General features: G+C 39.9%; 1 protein-coding gene across 2 annotated transcripts in view; it reads left to right on the top strand.

Annotated features, from left to right (window-relative positions):
• The window catches only part of akap6 (A kinase (PRKA) anchor protein 6), a 227,414-nt gene that overhangs the window by 159,768 nt on the left and 45,957 nt on the right, over positions 1 to 21,689 (top strand). For both annotated transcript variants that reach the window (XM_080870969.1, XM_080870970.1), the window contains exons 16-17: positions 4,999 to 5,145; positions 15,585 to 15,845. In XM_080870969.1, coding sequence (XP_080727095.1) covers positions 4,999 to 5,145; positions 15,585 to 15,845 — 408 coding nt within the window. The remainder of the gene's footprint in view (positions 1 to 4,998; positions 5,146 to 15,584; positions 15,846 to 21,689) is intronic.

The raw sequence follows: 21,689 nt of genomic DNA, 5'->3' as shown, positions 1-21,689 counted from the left end.
GAAACTGTGCTACTGTTGGCCAAAGACAACTAAAGAGAGAGAAGGAACAGCTTGTGAATGTGAAGATGTTATATTGGTTTCACTGGTAAAAATAAATAATTGAAATGGGTATATATTTGTTTTTTGTTAAGTTGCCTAATAATTATGCACAGTAATAGTCACCTGCACACACAGATATCCCCCTAAAATAGCTAAAACTAAAAACAAACTAAAAACTACTTCCAAAAACATTCAGCTTTGATATTAATGAGTTTTTTGGGTTCATTGAGAACATGGTTGTTGTTCAATAATAAAATTATTCCTCAAAAATACAACTTGCCTACTAATTCTGCACTCCCTGTAGGATTACATGTAAGAGTGTAAGCAAGCTGCACACTGGCAGACTACATCCTATGCAAAAGGTGCAATCTGAACGATATGGGAGAATGTAGCTCGACAGCATCAGACAAGAAGAGGCAGTGAGTGAGGGTAAGTAAATGTTGAAAGTTGAAGACTGATGCTGGACTAATGTTGGATGGAGTTCAGGAACGTGTTGAGACAGGCTGTGGGTGATAGGGAAGAATTACCAGATGACTGGGAAGGTGAGGTACTAAGGAAGGAGAAAAGTCCTTTTATTAATTGTCTAGACAGAGATACTGAGCTGGAAATATGCTAAGGGGTTCTTTGGAGAAGAGAGGAGGATGGATGGATGGAGGACAGTTTGTGAATCAGGAAGTGCAGAGGATGAGTAAGCTGCCAGGCAAAAGAAGAGGAAAAGAAGAAGACCTCAGAAGACATTCATGGATATCAATGTTACCACGTTTCAAAGAATACAGCAGAGAGAATGTCACAGGTCACATTCTCTTTGAACCCTAGAAGTATTATATGAAGAAAGAGAATAAAAAAGTGGCAAAAGTAGAAGAAAACATTTTAGTTAGACATAATCAAATAGTCACAGACTAAAGGCACTCTCTGTCACCAAAAGTGAAAACTGCTTTTTAAAACTACTGCTGATGCATCATTTCTAATCTTTGGCAGTTTTACTTTTAAAAGTTTGAAACTGAAACTATGAGCAAAACACACACACACACACACACACACACACACACACACACACACACACACACACACACAACACCCAGCTTGTGCTCGCCATTTTCACCTTTGTGAATATTGGCACACGCCAAACGTGCTGCTATGCATCACACCTTCATGTTTCAGCTGGCCACTTCTGATGTTTCATTGCACAGAAATCCTGCATTTTTTCAACAGGGCTTTTATGGTGAAATATTTGCAGAAACATCTTTTTGTATTTATTAATATCTTGTGTCCTGACCTAGCAAAGTTTTTAATATCGCAGAAAATATCAAAACTATTCACTAACAATTACAGGGGATTACAAAAATGTAACATGCTCAGTTGTTAGAAGTGGAATGGTAATATTTGCTGTCACCAGTTTGCAGCCTGCTTTAAGCTTTGGATATTTTTAAAAAGTTGAACCCTTCTCAGCTGGCCAACTTTTGAGGCTTTGAGTCGTGGCGTGTGTTGCCGGCATTTGTTTGAGCTTCAATTCCCATCATACGGCAAGAGTCTCTTACTGCGAACATGGTGTCAGTGTCATTGAAGCAGCGCTCCTTTACTTTTCCATCTATTTATTGTAGTTTTCTCTGTTTCTTTCCTCTGCACATGATCTCTTTATCTCAGTCCTTGTCTTTTTTACTTCGTTCTTTGTCTCTCTCCATCCTTAGGCCTGTGTATCTTAGTCCATCCTTGCATGGAGATTGACTGGAGGCATGAATACATCACAGCTAGCCATCCATGTAACCCTCCCTTCCACCCCCCCATCTTCACCCATCATCCTCCCCTCCACCCTCCCATTTCTCCAAGATCCCTCTCTCAGCACTTATCTCAAAGTTCGGATCTCATGCATTTTAATCGGCGTGTCTATCTTCCTTTCTCCCTCTCTCCCTCTTTTCTTTGACTTTGGATCAGTGGCATCCTTCAAACAAACAACAACAACAAAACAACCCCCCTGCCGCCTCCCTACTGGCTCCCTATCCCCTTTTTAAATCAATATTTGCCATCAGCGAATAAATCGTATAATTTCCTGGCTGTTAGAAGAGTGCGACGCCGACATATTTACCTTCCACTCGTCTATTTTTTTTGCCTTCGATCCCTCGTTCTCGCGGCGTGGCTATTAGCTAAGTGAAGGGGATGGATGGCCGTGAAGCACCGAGCGATAGCATCTCCATCAGAATCGTCGACATTGAAAAATGGCCGCCGCCTCTCTGATGACAGCACAGCAAAAACACACATACACATACACACACAAACATGCATGCATACATACATCCACACACACACATAGAGTCACAGAAGAGACATTTAAATATTCAAATAGGGCCGGGTGGTAATGATAAACGACAAGGGAAAAGTAGAATTGAGTAGCTATCGATGCAGAAAATGAAAAGAGGAGAAAGAGAAAAGAGGAGAGGAGGAGGGAAATTAAGCCAAAAAATATGGAGGCATGGAGGGAGAGGAGAGTTATGCTAACAAGCGAAAACAGGGAAGACAAGAGATGGATGGAAAATAGGATGGATGAATTAGGCAAATAAGTGCAAGTGGTGTTTTACAGTAGATAAAATAAATAAATGTGGAGATTTAAAAAGATGGATTGAAAGAAGAGAAAGGGCAAGTGGAACAAGAACTACGAAACTAAACCTTGGACTTCATAAAATAAAGGGGACATAATGGCTGGAAGGGCATGCAGAACCCTGGAAGTACTTGCTAAAGACAAGACATTTAGCCAGTGTAGAAACCAGAAAGTGAATCTATAAGTCATAAATGGAAGAATTGAAGTTGCCAAAAATCAAGACACCACAAAGAGTAAACAAAGATCAGACCACAAAAAAAGGAGCTGGAGAGAAAACTCGAGAAACAAGCAAAAATGTGGTTGGTTGGAAGCGCAATATCCAGAGAGAAGAACGAAAGGGAGAAAGGAAATTAAATCAACTCAAAATGATGTAGTTTAGCATCAAAGAACTTCTGAGCTGAAATAAAAGGAAGAAAAAAAATCAATATGAAAGCACAAAAGACATAAAAATGAAGAGCTTTGACAATTAAGGTACACTTTACTGCCATTCTCTCCATAAAGTCAGTGTACTATAGAAGACAATTGTTGCTGTGCACAACAAAAGTGAAGAGGTAAAAATACGAGTGGTGCCATTCCTGTTTGGGCGTAAATATAAATCTGATTATTTGTACTGCAACTTGATTTCTTCTTATGGGCTCTTATGGACTTGAAGGTAGGATTTAACTATGGGCGCCTACTTGGCAACGTTTAATGAAACAAAGTGACACAAGGTATAAGATCAGCCTGTTTTCCATTGTCAGTGTGATAAAAGACACAAGTAGGAAATTGCCTGGTCGATTGCTGTCAATCAGTTGTGTCAAAAACTTCCAACTTTGGGGAAAAACTGTGATATTTCTAGAAAACTGCATCAGTTGTTTTAAATGTTTTTTCTTCACATTCCTGAAAGTGTGACTTTTAGATTCAAAAATAGAAAAACCTGCAGCTCCTTCACTCCCCAACTACAGAACTCAAGCACAAAAGGGAAGGAAAATATTCAGCAACACTTGCTGGTACAAAATGGAGCATTTTTAAAATCTCTCCATAAAGGACTCCACAGTCTACCGTCAAGTGCCGCTGCGGTGTTTGATTCCTGCGCGACTGCGGAGCTGCAGAGGTGCGACAGAGTTTTTATCTTTAAAGCGGTCAAAGCAGGTGAAGCAGTGAGTGAAATCTGCTGAAAACTCCTGCGACACCCTCAAACGCTTCATCATGAGATGAGCTGCAAACAATAACAATAAAAAATGTGCTCCCGTTTGAAAGACCAAGGAATATTCTACTGAAAATCTGTCTTTTGAGCATTTAATACTCACCCCCTGTAGATGGATTCACAGCAAGTACAATGGATTCAAGTGGAGATCCAGTTTCATGGTGTCAACATGTCAAAACATAGAAACATTGACATTACAAATTTCCTTTGTCAAGCGTGTTTTGGAATAAAAAAATTACCAGCAACCACTGCCTCAGTCGTTTATCCTAAGCAAGAGCTTTAAGTTTCCAGTACAGAACCATAAATAGTTCAACCGTATTTGTGTGCCCACACCTGTAAATGGTAAGAAAAAAGGTTAACTGTAGATATGCTGATGTTTTAATGATTTAAAACATTAAACTGGACAGGATAGCTTTCTATAGGGTTATATATGGAAATGTGGAACGTGATTTTGAATGTACTAATCAACAGCGGTGAATTACACAGCCATACTGCCTTTTAAAATGTTGGTGCTGGACAAGTCAAGCTGGTTAAGCACATTATCAATTATTTCAACACTGTAAAGTGCATTAAAGGTGTGGTTGAAGCTATGCAAGTAACACCCATGTTTAAAGTGGCTTTTTATGCGCCAGGTTAAAGTCATCATATGTGCAAGTAATCCGTATCAGCCAATAGCTCAGATTTACAAATAAGATCAGGTATTCCTAATATAATTATCTCAGGCACACACAGCCCCACCGACCTGATGAACAAACCTTATTTTTACAAGGGGCAGCCAATAAAAAGAAAGCTGGCTTAAAAGGAGGGTGACCTCAAAGGAAAGGAGCTAAAACAGCTTGTTGCTGACAGCAAATTAATGAGGGCCGGCACAAAGATCGAGTAGGAGATAAACAAGGATTATTTTGAATGCAGTATCGAGCAAGGTAACTCTAATAGAGTTCAAGAATAAAAATATGGAGCAGTCTCCTTCAAAGGGAAGGAAAATTTGTGGCTAATTTAAAGGTCAACATGTAGGAGTGGGACGAGCATAAATGCCCAGTCAGTGTGGTACCATTAATTAAGGCTATATTAACGAATCCCGAGTTTGTTTTTTTAACTAGTGTGCTTCACACAGCTGCCAAACAAGAGTTAAATGTCAAGTTGGATTGTATCTGTTCATACGTGTGTCCTCCTTATCCAGAGCAGCCACACTGAGCTGATGATGATGGAGAGCAGAAAGACCAACCTGCTGGGCCGAGCCGAGTCTCTGAAGAGGAGTGGCACTGAACTACCGAGCAGCTTCCACTGCAAAATACACAACCTGACACACATGTGGAGACAGCTGGAGGTAACACACACGCACAGTAAGACACAGTAGAGCCAAGTTTTAGAAGATACAGGAGTGCAACTGTGGCACCATGGCCACAGAGATAGTATATCACAGTAATACTCCGTTGAGACTGTGCATATAAGTCTGTGTTTCTATGTGTGTGTGTCTGTGTGTCTAATTTTAGGCTAATCAGCACTGATCCAATCTAGAACATGAAGATGATAATTAGTGTCGTCTCAATTAGGGAGCCCTGCTGCCACCATGGCCTTTAACTGTGCAGTGGAATGCACAGACAGACAGACAGACAGATCAATCTACGACTTTAAATGGATACATCATACAGTGGTGACTTAGAAAACAGAAAACACATTCGCCATAAAGTATACCGTGCTTTATTTCTTTCTAATACACATTGGACACAGTAACAGCTCTGAAGACATGCACACACACTAAAGAAAACCAGTGTAGGAATAACAGTTTTTATTTTTCTGAGATCCCAAAAATCTGAAGATAAAGCTTTGAGTTAATATTTTGGTCCATATCAACCAGAAAAGCTCTTCTGATGAGTCAACCTTTTTTGGCAAGTTATCAGTGTGTGCTTTTGATGAAAGGCACACAGTGAGTCACAAATTATGTACTTCGATACATAGACCAAACCCCTCTGGCTATCCTGTATGGGGTGCTTTGGGAGTACGGGATGTGTGCCACTTTATGACCGTTGCAGGAGCTTTGTCCTCATTCCCAGTAATAAGTTGGACTCGAGCCTGGTGTGTGTTTCACTCTTTCACAGCTACCCTTTGTCACTGATTCTGTTCATGGTTTTTATGGACAAGTCCAGCCAAGTGGCAGAAGGTTTTCACTTTGTTGCTCTTAGAATCTCATCTCTGCTTTTTGCAGATGATGTGGTTCTGTTTCCTTCATCGGGTGATGGTCTCCAGCTCAGACTGGAGCAGTTGGCAGCCAAGTTTTCCTTTGCCGGAAAAGGGTGGAGTGTCTACTCCGGGTCAGGGATGAGTGACTGGCCCAAGTGGAGGGGTTTAAGTATCTCGGGGTCCTGTTCATGAGTGGCGTCAAGGCTGCAATGGTGCAGACGGTGCGTTGGTCTGTTGTGCTAAACAAACAGCTGGGAATGAAAGCAAAACTTAGAGATAGGATGAGGAGTTCAGCAATCTGAGAGGTGCTCAGGGTAGTACTGCTACTCCTTCACACCAAAAGGCGCGCATTGAGGTGGTTTGGGCGTCCTGCAAGGATGCCTTCTGAGTAACTCCTGGGCTGGGGAAGTTAAGATTACATCTCTTGGCCGGCCTTTTTAGCGCCTTGATAAGAGGAGAGTGCAGTTCTGCACTGTGAGGTAGTGACTGGTGATCTCTCTGGTGACATTTCTGCTGTTGGTGGTTGAACATTAATGACACCTGAAGATGAAGTGCTGCATTTGTCAGTAGAACCCTAAACTTCTATTGATGATAATACACCTACTTATCTATAATTGTATACAGTGGTCCCTCGCTATAACACCGTTCACCTTTTGCAGCCTCGCTGTTTCGCGGATTTTTGATTGGCTGCAGACCATTGTCAATCAATCTCGTGCTCTGTCTCCTGTACAGTACAGAATGCGTTCAGCTTGTCAAATTTACATAAATCTTCGATCGCTAGCAGTGTGACTCTGAAGTGCTGTACTGTATGTTTGTAAGTTTTCTCCCCAACAAACACAACATGGTCAACGATGAAACGTTTTGCACTGTCAAAGCCAACCGCGGGTGCCTTTGGTTTCATTCTATAACACTGGACTTATTTTTGTACGAAGGTTTGAACTTTGAGACAAGAGAGAAAAGTGTGAAAATGTTCATGCCTGTCTGAGAAAAGTGTAGTGAGGGTTTTTACAGCCTTAAAACATCTATAATAATTGTAAAACATAAAGTTGGCTACTTCGCGGATTTCACCTATCGTAGGTTATAATTAGTAGTTTTCTTCAGCTTTTTTCTCCAAAGTGTCCGTGGCCAACTGGAGGTCACCTGATATTCATTGTGAAAAAGTTAAATAGACTTGAACCACCTGAAACAACTTTCATCTGTATGTCTTGTACTGTATTTGGGTCATTCCAAGGACTGAAGTGAGCTCCGCATGCTTTGCTAATGGGTACGTTGGTGGCAGTTGTTTGTCTGTACCTCGGCGTGGTGATTAATTCCAGGTCTGCGGTGGGGTGACAGCTGGCGACGGCTCGTCAGGAGGCTGAAATTGCAGCGATGTGACTTTGTTCCTCCGAAGAAACAAACCGTCTCCTGTCGACCGAGTGGCACGTCACACAAACAGAGAGAAGCAACAGAGGAGCAAACACCATCTGCGTGTGTGCGCGTCATTTCCTTGTAGTCCCTAATGATGACACACACACACGCACACACACACATACACAGTATTGCCTCACTCATAAAAGTTATTGGAAGTGTGTGTGTGCGTGTGTGTGTGCATTAACATATGTATCAACCTTGCTGAAACGGATTCAATTTTAGAAATTAAACAACAGCAACAGATGAGTCTTTCTCTCTGCCTCTCTCTCTGCATCGTGTGTATTTCCGCCACAGTAACCAGGCTGTGATTAAACTTCTGTTACTGACGGGGAGGCATTTGGACTCTGAATGCCATTTCCCACGCATGCATTAAAGTTTGTGTGTGTGTCATCAGGTTGGGGGCTCTTAATCTCACATTCTCACTCGCTCTCCTGGTTTTCCTTCATCCGTCACCTCTTCAAATTCTGCAAGTATGTGGACACCCCATTAGCATGTCACAGTTACCAGAACTGAAACCTGGCTAGGCCACTCCAGGACTTCCAAATGCTTCTTACGGAGCCACTCCTTTGTTGCCCGGGCGGTGTGTTTTGGATCATTGTCATGTTGGAAGACCCAGCCTCATTTCATCTTCAAAGTTCTCACTGATGGAAGGAGGTTTTGGCTCAAAATCTCACGATACATGGCCCCATTCATTCTGTCCTTAACACAGATCAGTCGTCCTGTCCCCTTGGCAGAAAAACAGCCCCATAGCATGATGTTTCCACCCCCATGCTTCACAGTAGGTATGGTGTTCTTGGGATGCAACTCAGTATTCTTCTTCCTCCAAACACGACGAGTTGAGTTTATACCAAAAAGTTCTACTTTGGTTTCATCTGACCACATGACATTCTCCCAATCCTCTGCTGTATCATCCATGTGCTCTCTGGCAAACTTCAGACGGGCCTGGACATGCACTGGCTTCAGCAGCGGAACACGTCTGGCACTGCGGGATTTGATTCCCTGCCGTTGTAGTGTGTTACTGATGGTGACCTTTGTTACTTTGGTCCCAGCTCTCTGCAGGTCATTCACCAGGTCCCCCCGTGTGGTTCTGGGATCTTTGCTCACCGTTCTCATGATCATTTTGACCCCACGGGATGAGATCTTGCGTGGAGCCCCAGATCGAGGGAGATTATCAGTGGTCTTGTATGTCTTCCATTTTCTGATGATTGCTCCCACAGTTGATTTTTTCACACCAAGCTGCTTGCCTATTGTAGATTCACTCTTCCCAGTCTGGTGCAGGTCTACAATACTTTTCCTGGTGTCCTTCGAAAGCTCTTTGGTCTTGGCCATGGCGGCGTTTGGAGTCTGACTGTTTGAGGCTGTGGACAGGTGTCTTTTATACAGATGATGAGTTCAAACAGGTGCCATTCATACAGGTAACGAGTGGGGGACAGAAAAGCTTCTTACAGAAGACGTTACAGGTCTGTGAGAGCCAGAGATCTTCCTTGTTTGAGGTGACCAAATACTTATTTTCCACCCTGATTTACGAACAAATTCTTTACAAATCCTACCATGTGGATTCATGGATTTTTTTTTCACATTCTGTCTCTCACAGTTGAAGTGTACCTCTGGTGCAAATTACTGACCTCTGTCATCATTTTAAGTGGGGGAACTTGCACAATCGGTGGCTGACTAAATACTTTTTTGCCCCACTGTATATGATTGTGGGTAACTGGCATCATTGTCATTGGAGCAGGGACTTAACATACGCTCCATAAGACAAAACTGTCTGCTTGCCATAACACATACTGTGCAGCACTGGCTCAGACAACCATGCATATATAAATATGTAGTGGCAAAGATTATATTTGATACAATAATCCTACTATTGATTTAATGCATATAATTTTTATAAGTTAACATCGATCCCCAAGATAATTGTCCATAACCATACTATGTTAACCAACTTTAAACATATGCCAAGGCAGCTCACTCTCTTGGCAATATTCACTTTTAAGGGGATAGCATTGTATTTTTATATAAACATTAAGTATAATAATATTATAAATGTATTTCGAACTAATTAGGCAGCTCATTCTCTTTCTCTTGACGATCCTTTCTTTAAAGATGTAACACATTTTGCGGTCGACTTGAATGAAAGGCAGATGTGAAATGTAAAAGTGAGATCAGAGGTCAAATATGACATGATATATGATTCAGACTATAATGTGTTGTTTATAATCCTCATACACCAGCATCATTTCCTAAATGCTGCCAATACAAAGGCAGTAAAATGTTCAGCATAGTTTTAAAGATAAAAGACAAATTTGGCCTTAGATGACCTTGAAGAAGAGGTCATCACTTTGACCTTCAGATCAGTCTATTGATCTTGAAGTAAAGGTTAAAGGCCAATTGTGACCACCACCACACTTTTTAAGAATCATAGTTTCTAAGTAATACGTCTTTTTTCGATTTTCTGCCAATAAATCATTAAGTTGATCTTTTTTGATGTTAACATGACCCCACTCTGCACCCCTACAAACCTTTAGCAAAATTAAGTGACAACTTTCTTTCACAAAGAATAACACGCTACCGAAAACAACCTATAACAAAGCCTTTATTAATGGCAGTGCTGAGGACTGTAAACCAGGGAACCAAGTTTATTTTTTGCTTGGGAAATTATTTTGTTACTTTTTGTGATGAGTTATGTTCGTTCTGTACTACCTTTGTTGAACGCGATTTCCCCGGAAGCTCAGGTTTCTTTCTGATCCTTCCGATGTTGGATTGAAGCCTAAAGAATTCTTTCTTGATTAAAAAAAGGTTTCATTGTTTTTCAAGGTTCCATGTCCTCCCAAAACGCAACCTGTTGTATCAACACTATTAAGAAGAATGTGCACTCTTAATAATAACGCCAGGTGAGCAGGATGAACAGGGACCTCTTCTGTCTTCACCCAAACTTTCAGTCTTTCTATTTCTTCTATTTCTGCCTCCTCCCAATCACATTTATTTCTCCTCCTTTACCTCTGATATTTGTTTCCCTGTTTTCCTTTCATTTTACTTTTTATCACTCTATTTCTTGCAGTGTTAAATTTTAGCTTATGTTAAATATGTCAGAGGTCTCACTTGTTTCTGTCTTTCTGTCTTCTTCTCCTTCGGTCCTTTGCTCTCTCCTCACCCTTCCAACCTGGCGCCTCAGTGGCGTATTAACGGGCCTGTCGGTGCTCGCGTCGGCATCTGGTGCTCTGACACAAATTGGGAATTAACTGGAATTGATGTCCTGTGTCTCGCCTCTGAACTATCCTGGCCTTATGAAGAATTTATGACATAGCAAACACACGCACACACACAACCTGAATGATGAAGAAATAAAGAGGTTGTAAATTAGCTTTCATCTTTTCTGTCATGCTTTTTGGCAGCCAGATTTTTTGGGGGGGCGGTTTTGCAGCTGTTCAAGGTCAAACTGTATGTGTATGGGTATTTACAGTACATACACTGGATACTATACACATAATGTGGAGGCAGAGCTGACAGGAATGAAATGAGCTTGAGCTTAAGCTTGAGAATCAGGCTTCACAGCTCTTTAGCAAACAAACAAATATTTGGAGATCTGCTGGTCGTCTTGCCTTGTGATATGAATATGTTCACCAATGTATGTTTTAGGAAAAAAGATGTTTTTGCCTGCTGTCTTGGGAAAATGTTCTTTATGTCTCTTAAATTACATCCTTGATGGCAGCTATTTCTCCTTGGATATGAGCTATCTTGCTCTCGTTTCTCTTTCTGTTTCTTGTTCTCTCCGTCAAATTAAGAAGACATTCATGATCTTAGCACAAAGCTAACTGCACACTTGACTGTTTGGGGTCCTGTTGTTGCAGTAGTTCATTGTCTAATGGGTTGTTATTACCTGCCAGAGTTCAGCTAAAGTGCTTTCTCCTATACTAATGACTCAGTACCTTTTGTATCAACACACACATATATATATATTAGAGATGGACCGATCCGATATTACGTATCGGTATCGGTCCGATACTGACCTAAATTACTGGATCGGATATCGGAGAAAAATAAAAAATGTAATCCGATCCATTAAATATCACGAAAGCACCTCACAAAACTTGCAACGCGCCGTAACTCGCCTCAGAACGTTAGCACGTCGGAGCAGTATGCATCACGTGATAGAGCAGCTGTGGCATGCGGGACCTGTCGGTGGTCTGGATAGCATTTGGAGCTTCGCTAGCAACCCGGCATTTCATCTCCGACAAAGTTATCCCCGAGAGAAGTAAAGCAAGTGTGTAAGTCCATCTCTGAATGTTTGTAAAGCATTCCTGCGTTAAGCTTAACAAACGATATATGGAGCGACTGCCTCTTCTTGCTGCTACTTCAATCATGAAACTGCTTAACGATCAGCTGATCGGCTTTTCTGTCGCGAGTCCGTCTCTCTAGTTTGCTTTTGGCCCACTTTGCACCAGAAAGAGGAAACCAGCGGCTGAACAACAGCAGCACGTTTAAGCTTGATAAGCTGTTGTTAGAATGTATTTAATATTACTTTCTACTCGAGGATCTTTTTCTACGTAGCTGACGGCTGGTAACTGTGCAGGGGCGGATCTAGCAAAGTTTAGCCAGGGGGGCCGATAGGGCATGAACAGGGAAAAGGGGGCACAAAGACATACTTTTCTTTCTTATTCTCATTTAAAATGTCTAGCTTTTAATAAATAATTATCTGACACCCAAAGTTTTAATTTGATGTAAAATGAATAGAAGTCAATTACTGTATATAGTGACTATTAAGTCTAATATATATACCCTAGTAAGCTATAGTACTTTTTCCTTTGGGAAGGTACCATCTGTGCAGTCTGCAATTTTGTTGAAGAAAGATGTTGAATCTATTTAATATTTCTTGAAAAATAATTGATTTCTGTGCATTTTTTTTCACACTGCATCAAATTAAGGTTGATTACGTTGATTAAGCATCATGAGGTGGAGCGTGAGGGGTGGTTCCCTATTTTTTATTTATTTATTTTTGTTGTTGCTGGGAGTTGGAACCCTATTAGTTAGGTTGCTTAATATTTATGCTAAGTACTCTTTAAAATACCAGAATAGGGAGGATGGTGTAGGTTGAAGTTTATTAGATTGATCAGTATTGCTGAACTATGAAATTTTTTTTTTTTTGCATACAGGTATAACAGAATAGCTTTAGTGTAGTTGTTGTTTTAAACTTGAGTATGAACTTATACAAAATGCAGCAAGATATTTAAAAAACAGTTTTGTTGATTAAAAAACACTATATCGGATTCATATCGGTATCGGCAGATATCCAAATTTATGATATCGGTATCGGACATAAAAAAGTGGTATCGTGCCATCTCTAATATATATATGCAAATTAACAACAGAAACCCACATTGGGCTTGTTCAGGAGCAACTCTGTGTTCTGTTATTCCTGCCATGGCTGCTTGTTACAGTCATAGTGGAAACTTCAAGATAGCAGCTATCTGAACCTTGAAATTTTCCAAACAATGCATTATGAACCCTGAACAGGACAAGATACAGAGTACAGCTCCCACTGCAGAAACCAAAAGGTATGAAAAGAGAATTACTTCTGGTTTGCCAGCTATTTGGAAACATGGAAGGATGTAGTCGTTGTGTTTGTTGTATTTTACATGCTGAGAATGATGTAGTATAAGACCAAACCTTGGGACTCAACTTTCTTGCTTACTGGTTAAAATTGCTCCAATCCAACTTTATTTATAGAGCACTATAAAACAACATGATAGACCAAAGTACTTTCCAGTAAGAAACAGTAATAAAAGTTTAAAAAAAATATGCATTAAACAGACAAAGAAAATAAAATCACAATAAAATAAATAAATAAATGAGAAAAGATCAACATGAATAAGTAAATATTAAAACATGAATAAAATAGACGAATAATAAAATAACTAACTCTGGTATTACTCCTAAAATGCCTTGGAAAAAAAATCAAATGTTGATGCCAGCCTAATATGGAGGGGCAACTTATTCTATACATGGGAGCCGCAACAGCGAAAGCCCCGGTGTGTCAGTCTCGACATGGGGACAGCAAGGAGTGACTGGTCATATGATCTGAGAGAACGTTGTGGAGTGTATAAGTGTAGAAGGTCTGCCAGGTAGGTAGGAGCCAGGCCATTTAAAACTTTAAAAGCAAACAATAAAATTGTTTGTTTGTTTTCAAAGTGAAAATGCCACATTGTTAGTGTATGGATGTTTTGTGACATTGGTGACACCTTAAGACGCAAACAGTTCCTAGCGTGTATTAAAGAATAATCGCTGTTATTATAACTTCTTCTATTAAAGTAAACATGGCAGTATGATCTTCCTATCTGCTAATCCTGACAACCTGTTCATGTACTACTGTTCCCTATTTGCCCACTGCTAGTAGCAAAGTGTTTTTGTGGGTTTTCTGAGCGTGGCTTATGTAACGGAGTTGGTTCTGGTAGTGATGTCATTTTTCAGCGGTTTTCAGTGATCATTTTTATTAGAACATTTGTAGTTATGCAGTGAGGTCAGCCGTACTGAGTTGCTCCTGCAAGGAAAAATTCAAAGAGAAAATATTAGGTATTAGATAATTAGTAATGACAACATGAAGATAACCTAGCAAAAGCATTAGCGCTACGTCTTTATCAATCAATTGTGTTCTGTGTATGAGATTAAATAAACTGGAGTGTGTCCAAACTGGAGAAATGTAGAAGGACAACTTTGGAAGATTCAGACTTGACGAGACTGCTCTTTTGGACTGTATAGTAAATCTTACTTTCCTACATGCAAATTGAAGCTAAAGCTAAAAAAAACGAAGAACGTATTTATTTATGTTCCTTTGGCATGTTGCACTCTGAATGTTACTGCTGATATCATGGCCTGGTCTCTGCCTTGAGCCTGTGATTGGTGGCCATCACAAGTTTGTTTGTTTTGTATTGATGAGCACTTTTAAGAAACACACACACACACACACACACACACACACACACACACACACACACACACACACACACACACACACACACTTGTTGAACTCCAACTGGAGAATAGTCTCTCTCAGCGGCTTACTGTGTCTCACTGTGTGATCAACAGGGGTTGGAAAATTACTCTGCAGTGCTTATTACACACACACACACACACACACACACACACACACACACACACACACTTTGAGTCGCGCTCTTGTTGTTTTCAGTTGTTCCTATTTGAAACCGTGATTGCTCCGCGCCAAACCCTCTTTCAGTTTGTATTGTGTCTAAATGATGTTTTGTTTTGGGTGTGAATATCACAACTCTGTAGGAGAAGCTGCTAGAAGCTCTGAATTAGCAGCTGATCTGTTTGCACCTGGAAAAACACCAGACATATTCCCAGAGTTTTATTCATTCCCAACAGAAGGTTTGTGATGACAACAAGCTAATTGATAGTTTTGATAACACCGTTAGAAACTTTGTCTAAACGTGTTATTATATAAAAATAAAACTTTAAAGATTTTTTCTTACATCAAGAAATGCAGAAATGTGAGAAATATTATAATTATATAGAGAGAGACATACAGCAAAGTAATGTAACCTTTCTACAAGACATTTTATGCAAGAATTAGAAAATATGATGACGTACAGTCCAAGTTTGAAGTCAACTCAACTCTGAAACTAGTAATTGAAACGATTACCAATGGGACTGTACGATATCACTGATTGATCTGTGACTGGGTGGGAAATATTCCAGTTTAACCTTCCAGTAGCACCTGTCAGCTGTAAATCCATGCACAGTCTGTGTTCGCAGCATCAGTAGAGCATTAGATCAAATGAAATTACTTTTAATTTCCAGTTAACTTGTACAGTATTGTATGTGAGAGCAAACCAGCAACCTCCCCCACCCCCCAATGTAAACACGATCTCATGTCAACAAGAACATTATGATTATATTATTACATCTTGAACAGCAGCACTGACATCAATGACATTACTGAAAATGTAATCTTCACACTTGCAGCTAGGCGCAGAATACATGACATCCCTATTATTGATCTGCACATTTATAAAGGTAGATGATTAATAGCTGTGTGAGTATTGATTGATATGCTACTTTACATGATGGAGTATTGACATAACAAGGAGTCCTCAATGTAATTGCCTGACTTTTTCCTTTTTTTCCCCCCCGGACTCTTCTCTCTTATTTCAGAAAATCCTCTCCAAGCATTCAGGACCTGGTAGGTCTGAGCAAAACCAGTCGTCCAACATAAAAGCTCAGCTGGCTGGAGGTCGAGGTGTCACTGTGGAAAACCCTCGATCAGCCCTGTCCCCACTTACCAACTCACTTCTGGAGCAGTTGGAGGCCCGTATCAAGGAGCTGAAGGCGTGGCTGCGAGACACTGAACTCCTCATCTTTAACTCCTGCCTCAGACAGGACAAGGATGCTTCAGAGCAGCTCCAGAGCTTCAAGGTAGGAAGGAAAGTGTCTCGGTTTGTCTCTTCGGATGTTTGCCTCAATATCAGTTAAATTAGGATTATATTAGTCTAATAGTAGAAACCTACAGCAGTCAGTTGTTACATATCAAGCTCTTTTATTTCATCATGGCAAACTTTTTTCTCAGTACACCTTCATTAAGCAAAGTACTCCCTTGATTTGTTTCGTGACTAAATGTAATCCTACAGAGAAGTACTATAGTCAGACCACCAACTTTACAGATGTGTATCTGAAATCACAATAAATGAAGATGAGTGTGGTTTGATATCTTACTGATAATATATTTGGTGTGACACCTTCCACACAGGGCATGATTTACTAAACAGGGCAAAAAGCGTGTGACTGTAATCCCCAAATAATGCTCATTGGTTTGAAAGTTTTAAGGTTTTTTTTTAACCAGAGCTCAGCAGTTTTCTAAACTCAGTTGCAGCCACTTCATTTCAATATCAAGCACAAAAAATAAGACAGGTGCGTTTTTCTCCTCCCTATATATGTTGCACATTAAGAAAGGGCCTCTTATGCAACAAGGTCACTCAGAAAAAAATGTCTGAATTGTCACCTTTTACACGTAATCTTGTCACTGTACTTTTTTAACACCAAAACCCAGTTTGCGTTGCCGCATCCGTTGATTAATATGACGATATGTTGATGGTATTAATGCTCCAATTGAATAAGAACAGATAGCAGGTGACACAGCATGGCTTTTTATGCTGTATCACCTGCTGCTAAATACTATACATACCTTTTCAATGTTGGAACTTTTATAAAGTCTACTTTTGGGTAATAAAATTTCTATTTCAGGTGTGATAGGTAGGGCATTTAGCATCAAAATTTGACAAATCAAACATGTGATGCTACAGAACCCGCCGTGGTGATCTGTTGTGAATAGCTGAACGTACAGGGCTCTAAAAAGCTATTCGACCCCTTTTTGCTGTGCTATTCTTTGCATATTTTAATACTTAAATGCTTCAGATCATCACACAAATTTTAATATCAGACAAAGATAACATGGTTAAATACAAAATGCATTTTTTTTTTAAAAAAGAAGAAAAAAAAAGAGAAAAAAAGAAAACAAGAAAAAAAAAAGATTAATATGACGATATTTTGATGGTATTAATGCTCCAATTGAATAAGAACAGATAGCAGGTGACACAGCATGGCTTTTTATGCTGTATCACCTGCTGCTAAATACTATAAATACCTTTTCAATGTTGGAACTTTTATAAAGTCTACTTTTGGGTAATAAAATTTCTATTTCAGGTGTATAGTTGGCCAAGATGGACAGATGAGTAGTAATCATATGATCCAGTGTAGTCTTCAATTTAGTTTGCCCACACGTGTCCATTTATAAATTACTGCAGATGGAAACATCACTCGTCTCTGCCTGAACTAATACTTTACTTGATATTAGTGTGTATATCATGAGTATCTAGTTAAATGACTAAAGAAAAAGCCAATCAGTTGAGTTTATTCCAAAAGGTTACCAAGTTCACTATTCAAAATAACATTTCTTGCCTTTGATAAACCAGCTTCTGTATTTAATGGCACAAAAACAGCAACAAAATAATTCAACTACTTGACTTTGTATACAAATATGAATCTAGATAAACTAACAGCTTTCAAACACAAATCATCAGAAACAAAGACACAAGATAACAAAGTGACAGCAAATAGATCCATACTCTGTGTGTGTGTGTGTGTGTGTGTGTGTGTGTGTGTGTGTGTGTGTGTGTGTGTGTGTGTGTGTGTGTGTGTGTGTGAGTAAAGCATTCAGAGGTTCTGTCTGAGGTCCACTGTCACTTTTCTTCATTAGCTTTTGCAAATATGTGACAAAGCTTTGGCAAATCAACACCGAGCATTAACAGAAAACATTGTGACTGTGTGTGTGTGTGTGTGTGTGTGTGTGTGTGTGTGTGTGTGTGTGTGTGTGTGTGTGTGTGTGTGTGTGTGTGTCTTTGTGTTGTTGCTAAGTATAGTAATACATCGTCTTAATGAGGCCAAATGAAAGCAGGGCTGTTTTGAAGCGATGGATGTATAGAGGAAACAGCAGTTAACCTTAAAAGCCACGGGACACTAACAGGATATTAATCAGCCTACATCACACAGCGAACAGCTAGCTGCGCTGATTAGCCTAGCCCTGCCGTGTGACTGACAACCAGAGACACACACGCAAATCCACACAATCACCGTGTAAGTGTACCCACTGATATAGAACTGCATGCACACAGAAGTACATTAATTCATATACGTTTGAATTATGCTCATAAATGCTGCACAGTTAAATTACACACACATATGCAAATAAAGAGACTCAGGCAGAGGCATGCATTAAAAATGAATGCATAAAAACATATAGCTGACTGCAGTAACACAAAGAAATGAAAGCACGACTAGACAAACAGCCCTGCTGAAACAAAAAAGTTGCTTCCGTGTGATTAAGAATGTAGAACTTTAATCTTTTTGTAACCTTTCAGATTCTTTGGTTGTGACAGCTTTTACGCAAAAGAATCAGCAGCACATAATCTTTATTCATTTGAGCTTAGGCCTAAAAAGTTGGGAAAGTTTGTAAAGTGAGCATATTTGTGCATGTATGCATGTAACTGTGCATTTCATGCCTCGGGTTGAGTGTACAAAGGGAATACATAAGAGCGTGATAGAACCTTGGAATGACCCACCTGGTCATACCTCATGAAGTAGATCTGAGTGGTAAGATAGCTTTAATATTTCTAGTAAACAGAAATAAATGTGGTTTCTAAAGTGTCTAAAACTAGTTATGAAATGTCCTGTAAGGGCTTACTTTCAATCATCATCATTTTTGGCTTCAGAATTTGTAATGTAAGTAGTCTTTTTTTATCAACACCTATTAGAAGGAAGCATGTTGATAGCATCTAACTTACATACATCATTACTAGCTCTATTGTGGTGTACGACCACTACACAAGGGAACCTTTTTTCAAGTCTAGGAATGTAAAAAAAAACCTGGGCAGGGTTTAAATATAAATAGAAATAACTATTAAGCATATTTTTAAAGGAATGTGCTACTAAAGTATAAAACTCTATTTCTGTTTGCTTACTTTAGATGTCAGCTATCAGGTGTCCACTCCTGTTTATGGGCCACAAAAAGGAAGAATACCCATTATTCCCAATCCTGCATTAACATTTTTATAGTTTGCATGATGGAATTTAGCCTCCAAGTTATCAATAGGAGCCCAAAATAAACAAATATCTATAACACATTTGCCACAAAGTAAAAAAGATGACTTTTATTTTCTATCAGCAGACATCAGGATGCTGTACATTTGTGTTTCTTCTTTTGAATGAATGATGTATTGTTTGGGTGTTGTTGTAAAAAAAAGAAAAAAAAAAGAAGTATAGGTAAAGCCTGGTGTGCCTTCTGAAAAAGCCATCCTGCTAATGTTTATTAGATTGCCAATGTTTAATAAAAAATCTCCAAATAGCACAAACTATCTTTGCTTCTCATCACAAAAAAATAACGCCATTTGGGTCAATTTTTTGTAAAGTTGATGTGAATGCAAAACACAAACTGGCTGCTTAAATGATGAAACTGTACAGAAACGAGAGTTTATCTGAAGAAAGTGAGCCTCTCACTTTTGATCCTTGTCACAGCTCTCAGTGGGAAGCCATTGATTTTTGGCAGAAAGAGGCCGTGAGCTTCTGGAGAAATGAAGATTGGAAATATTGATAGCAGTCATTTGTATGGAGAGAGAGAGCGTGAGAGAGAAAGAGAGAGAGAGAAAAGGGGGCTCAATTTTAAGAGAAGTCGACTCCATTTTAGCGATCATTTGTCTGTTTTTGGTGTTGGGACGCGTAAATGGGTTCGATTTCTGCACTGCAACCTATTACTGTAGGGCTATATGAGAAAGCAGTGGGGGTCGGCAGGGGTCGCACGGGCACACACACACACACACACACAAATGCAAAAAACAACAGCATACATTGAGAAAATACATATGCATCCTCACAGGTAAATGTACAGTTCAGACACATTTCTGCATTATAGAAATGTTATATAGTCTATTATTGTAGTCAGCACAGTGGTTCCAGAGTTCAAGAACAACTGTCTGCAGATGACGCTGTCCACAAAAAGTTTTCTCAACACCTTCATCACTTGCTTTGCTGCTAATAGATTTGGTTGGGCAATCCACTCTCAGTAATGGAAATGAACGAGTGAGCTGCTATCGGTGCTTGTACGGCTGGTCCTTTAAACTGGCCCATTGGCCAAAATTGCATTGGCCCACCGGGAGAATGTCAGAGGTGCCCAGCCCTGGATGCTGTCTTTAAACAGTAGACGCTACAGCTGTAATGTTTCAGTCTTTTGGTGTAGATTACTGCTAAGGGAGAAGTTAAGTGAAGTGCTCTACTAACAAGGTGAAGGAGAAACCTTAACAGGGAGTGTATCAGTGTGTCAGTTCCACTGCTTGAACCTTGTTGAAATGTTTATCAGAAGAAGTGAGTTGATTTCAGTCCGTATTTTTCAGTCTTTGGTATCGTCAGCGTCTCCTAAATATCAGCTGTCTTTCTCTGTCCCTTTCTCTCTCTCTTTTTCTTTTTTTGCACTGAGCTGCCACCCCTCCTCCTCCACCTGGCTGTCTATAACCTGGCTCTTAATTGAATTAATGCTCCTTAAAGATACGGCGTCAGCCAGACGTTCCTCCGGCAGGCCCTGGGCCTCCGATGACTCTCTATTGTAGTAGAAATGCTGTGGGGCCTGGACACACCAAGAATTAATAGACTGAACCCCCACACACACTTGGTCTCACATATGCACAGTGGAAAGCACTCACAGCTACAAAACACACCTGCTCTCCAGTGTGTACAGGTATGCGGGCTAAAAATGAGTCTCACACACTAACAGCTTTTTCTTGAAAGTTAAATGTTGCCTGCCAGTGGGTTTCACGCAGCTTCTTGCTCATCTAATTGGCTATATTTAGTATCATCAGTGCAGTCAGATCAAAAGTCCTAACACAAACCAAAAGAAAGTGGTTGCTTTATCTGGTACATTAATCAGTAAAAAGATTAGAAAATACCAGAATTATTTTTTTTAAATCACTCTTATTTACAGGAATTCAAAACAAACATAAAAAAACAAATCAATAAAACTTGATAAACATAAAAAAAGAAATAGTCGGTTTTCACTGCACAGTACTGATTCAATATGGGTGCATTGCTTTTAAAATCTGTTAAATGATTGTTCAGGGGATCATTTTTTCTGTTGATTGACAACTTGTTTCAGCCTCAAGGAAAGACAGGATTTCATTCTGATTAAGAAAGAATTGTTTCCTTCAAAAAGGATTGGGAATGTCGATATTGTAGGAAAAACATATTTGTTCTTCCATAGTATAAAGACAATAACGCAGTAGATGCATCTGTTTATAAGTCGACTTTCGTTCCGTCTGTCTCGGAAACGGATAAGTATCCATGTTCAAAGTCAGTTTCTTTTGTCAGACAGACACACACTGTTAGGAGGCGACCTCTCGACACACACATCCACACACAGATGCTCGCACAGATAGGTGGATACGAGTGTGAGTGTTTAACTCGTTCCTCTGAGGTGAACCTCCTCTGTGTCTTATCTCCCTACCTGTCTCTATTTCCATTTACATCTCTTTTTTCCTTATCTCTTTCTCGACTGTCCTTTTTTCGGGCTTTTCCTGTCTCCCCTTGTTCCTTGTGTCTGCCTGTCATTTTCTCTTTTTCTGTCGTCCTTAGCGCATCTCTTTCTTTCTCCTGGTGCTGCTATCTGTTCAGCTGCTCCCTCTCTCCCCTGCCGTCGATAGTAGATGAACCTGTCCTCCCCTA

The sequence above is a fragment of the Rhamphochromis sp. 'chilingali' genome, assembly GCF_963969265.1.
Source record: "Rhamphochromis sp. 'chilingali' genome assembly, chromosome: 21".
Classification (NCBI taxonomy): domain Eukaryota; kingdom Metazoa; phylum Chordata; class Actinopteri; order Cichliformes; family Cichlidae; genus Rhamphochromis; species Rhamphochromis sp. 'chilingali'.
Note: the sequence above shows the minus strand (reverse complement) of the source record. Positions and strands in the feature narration are given on the sequence as shown.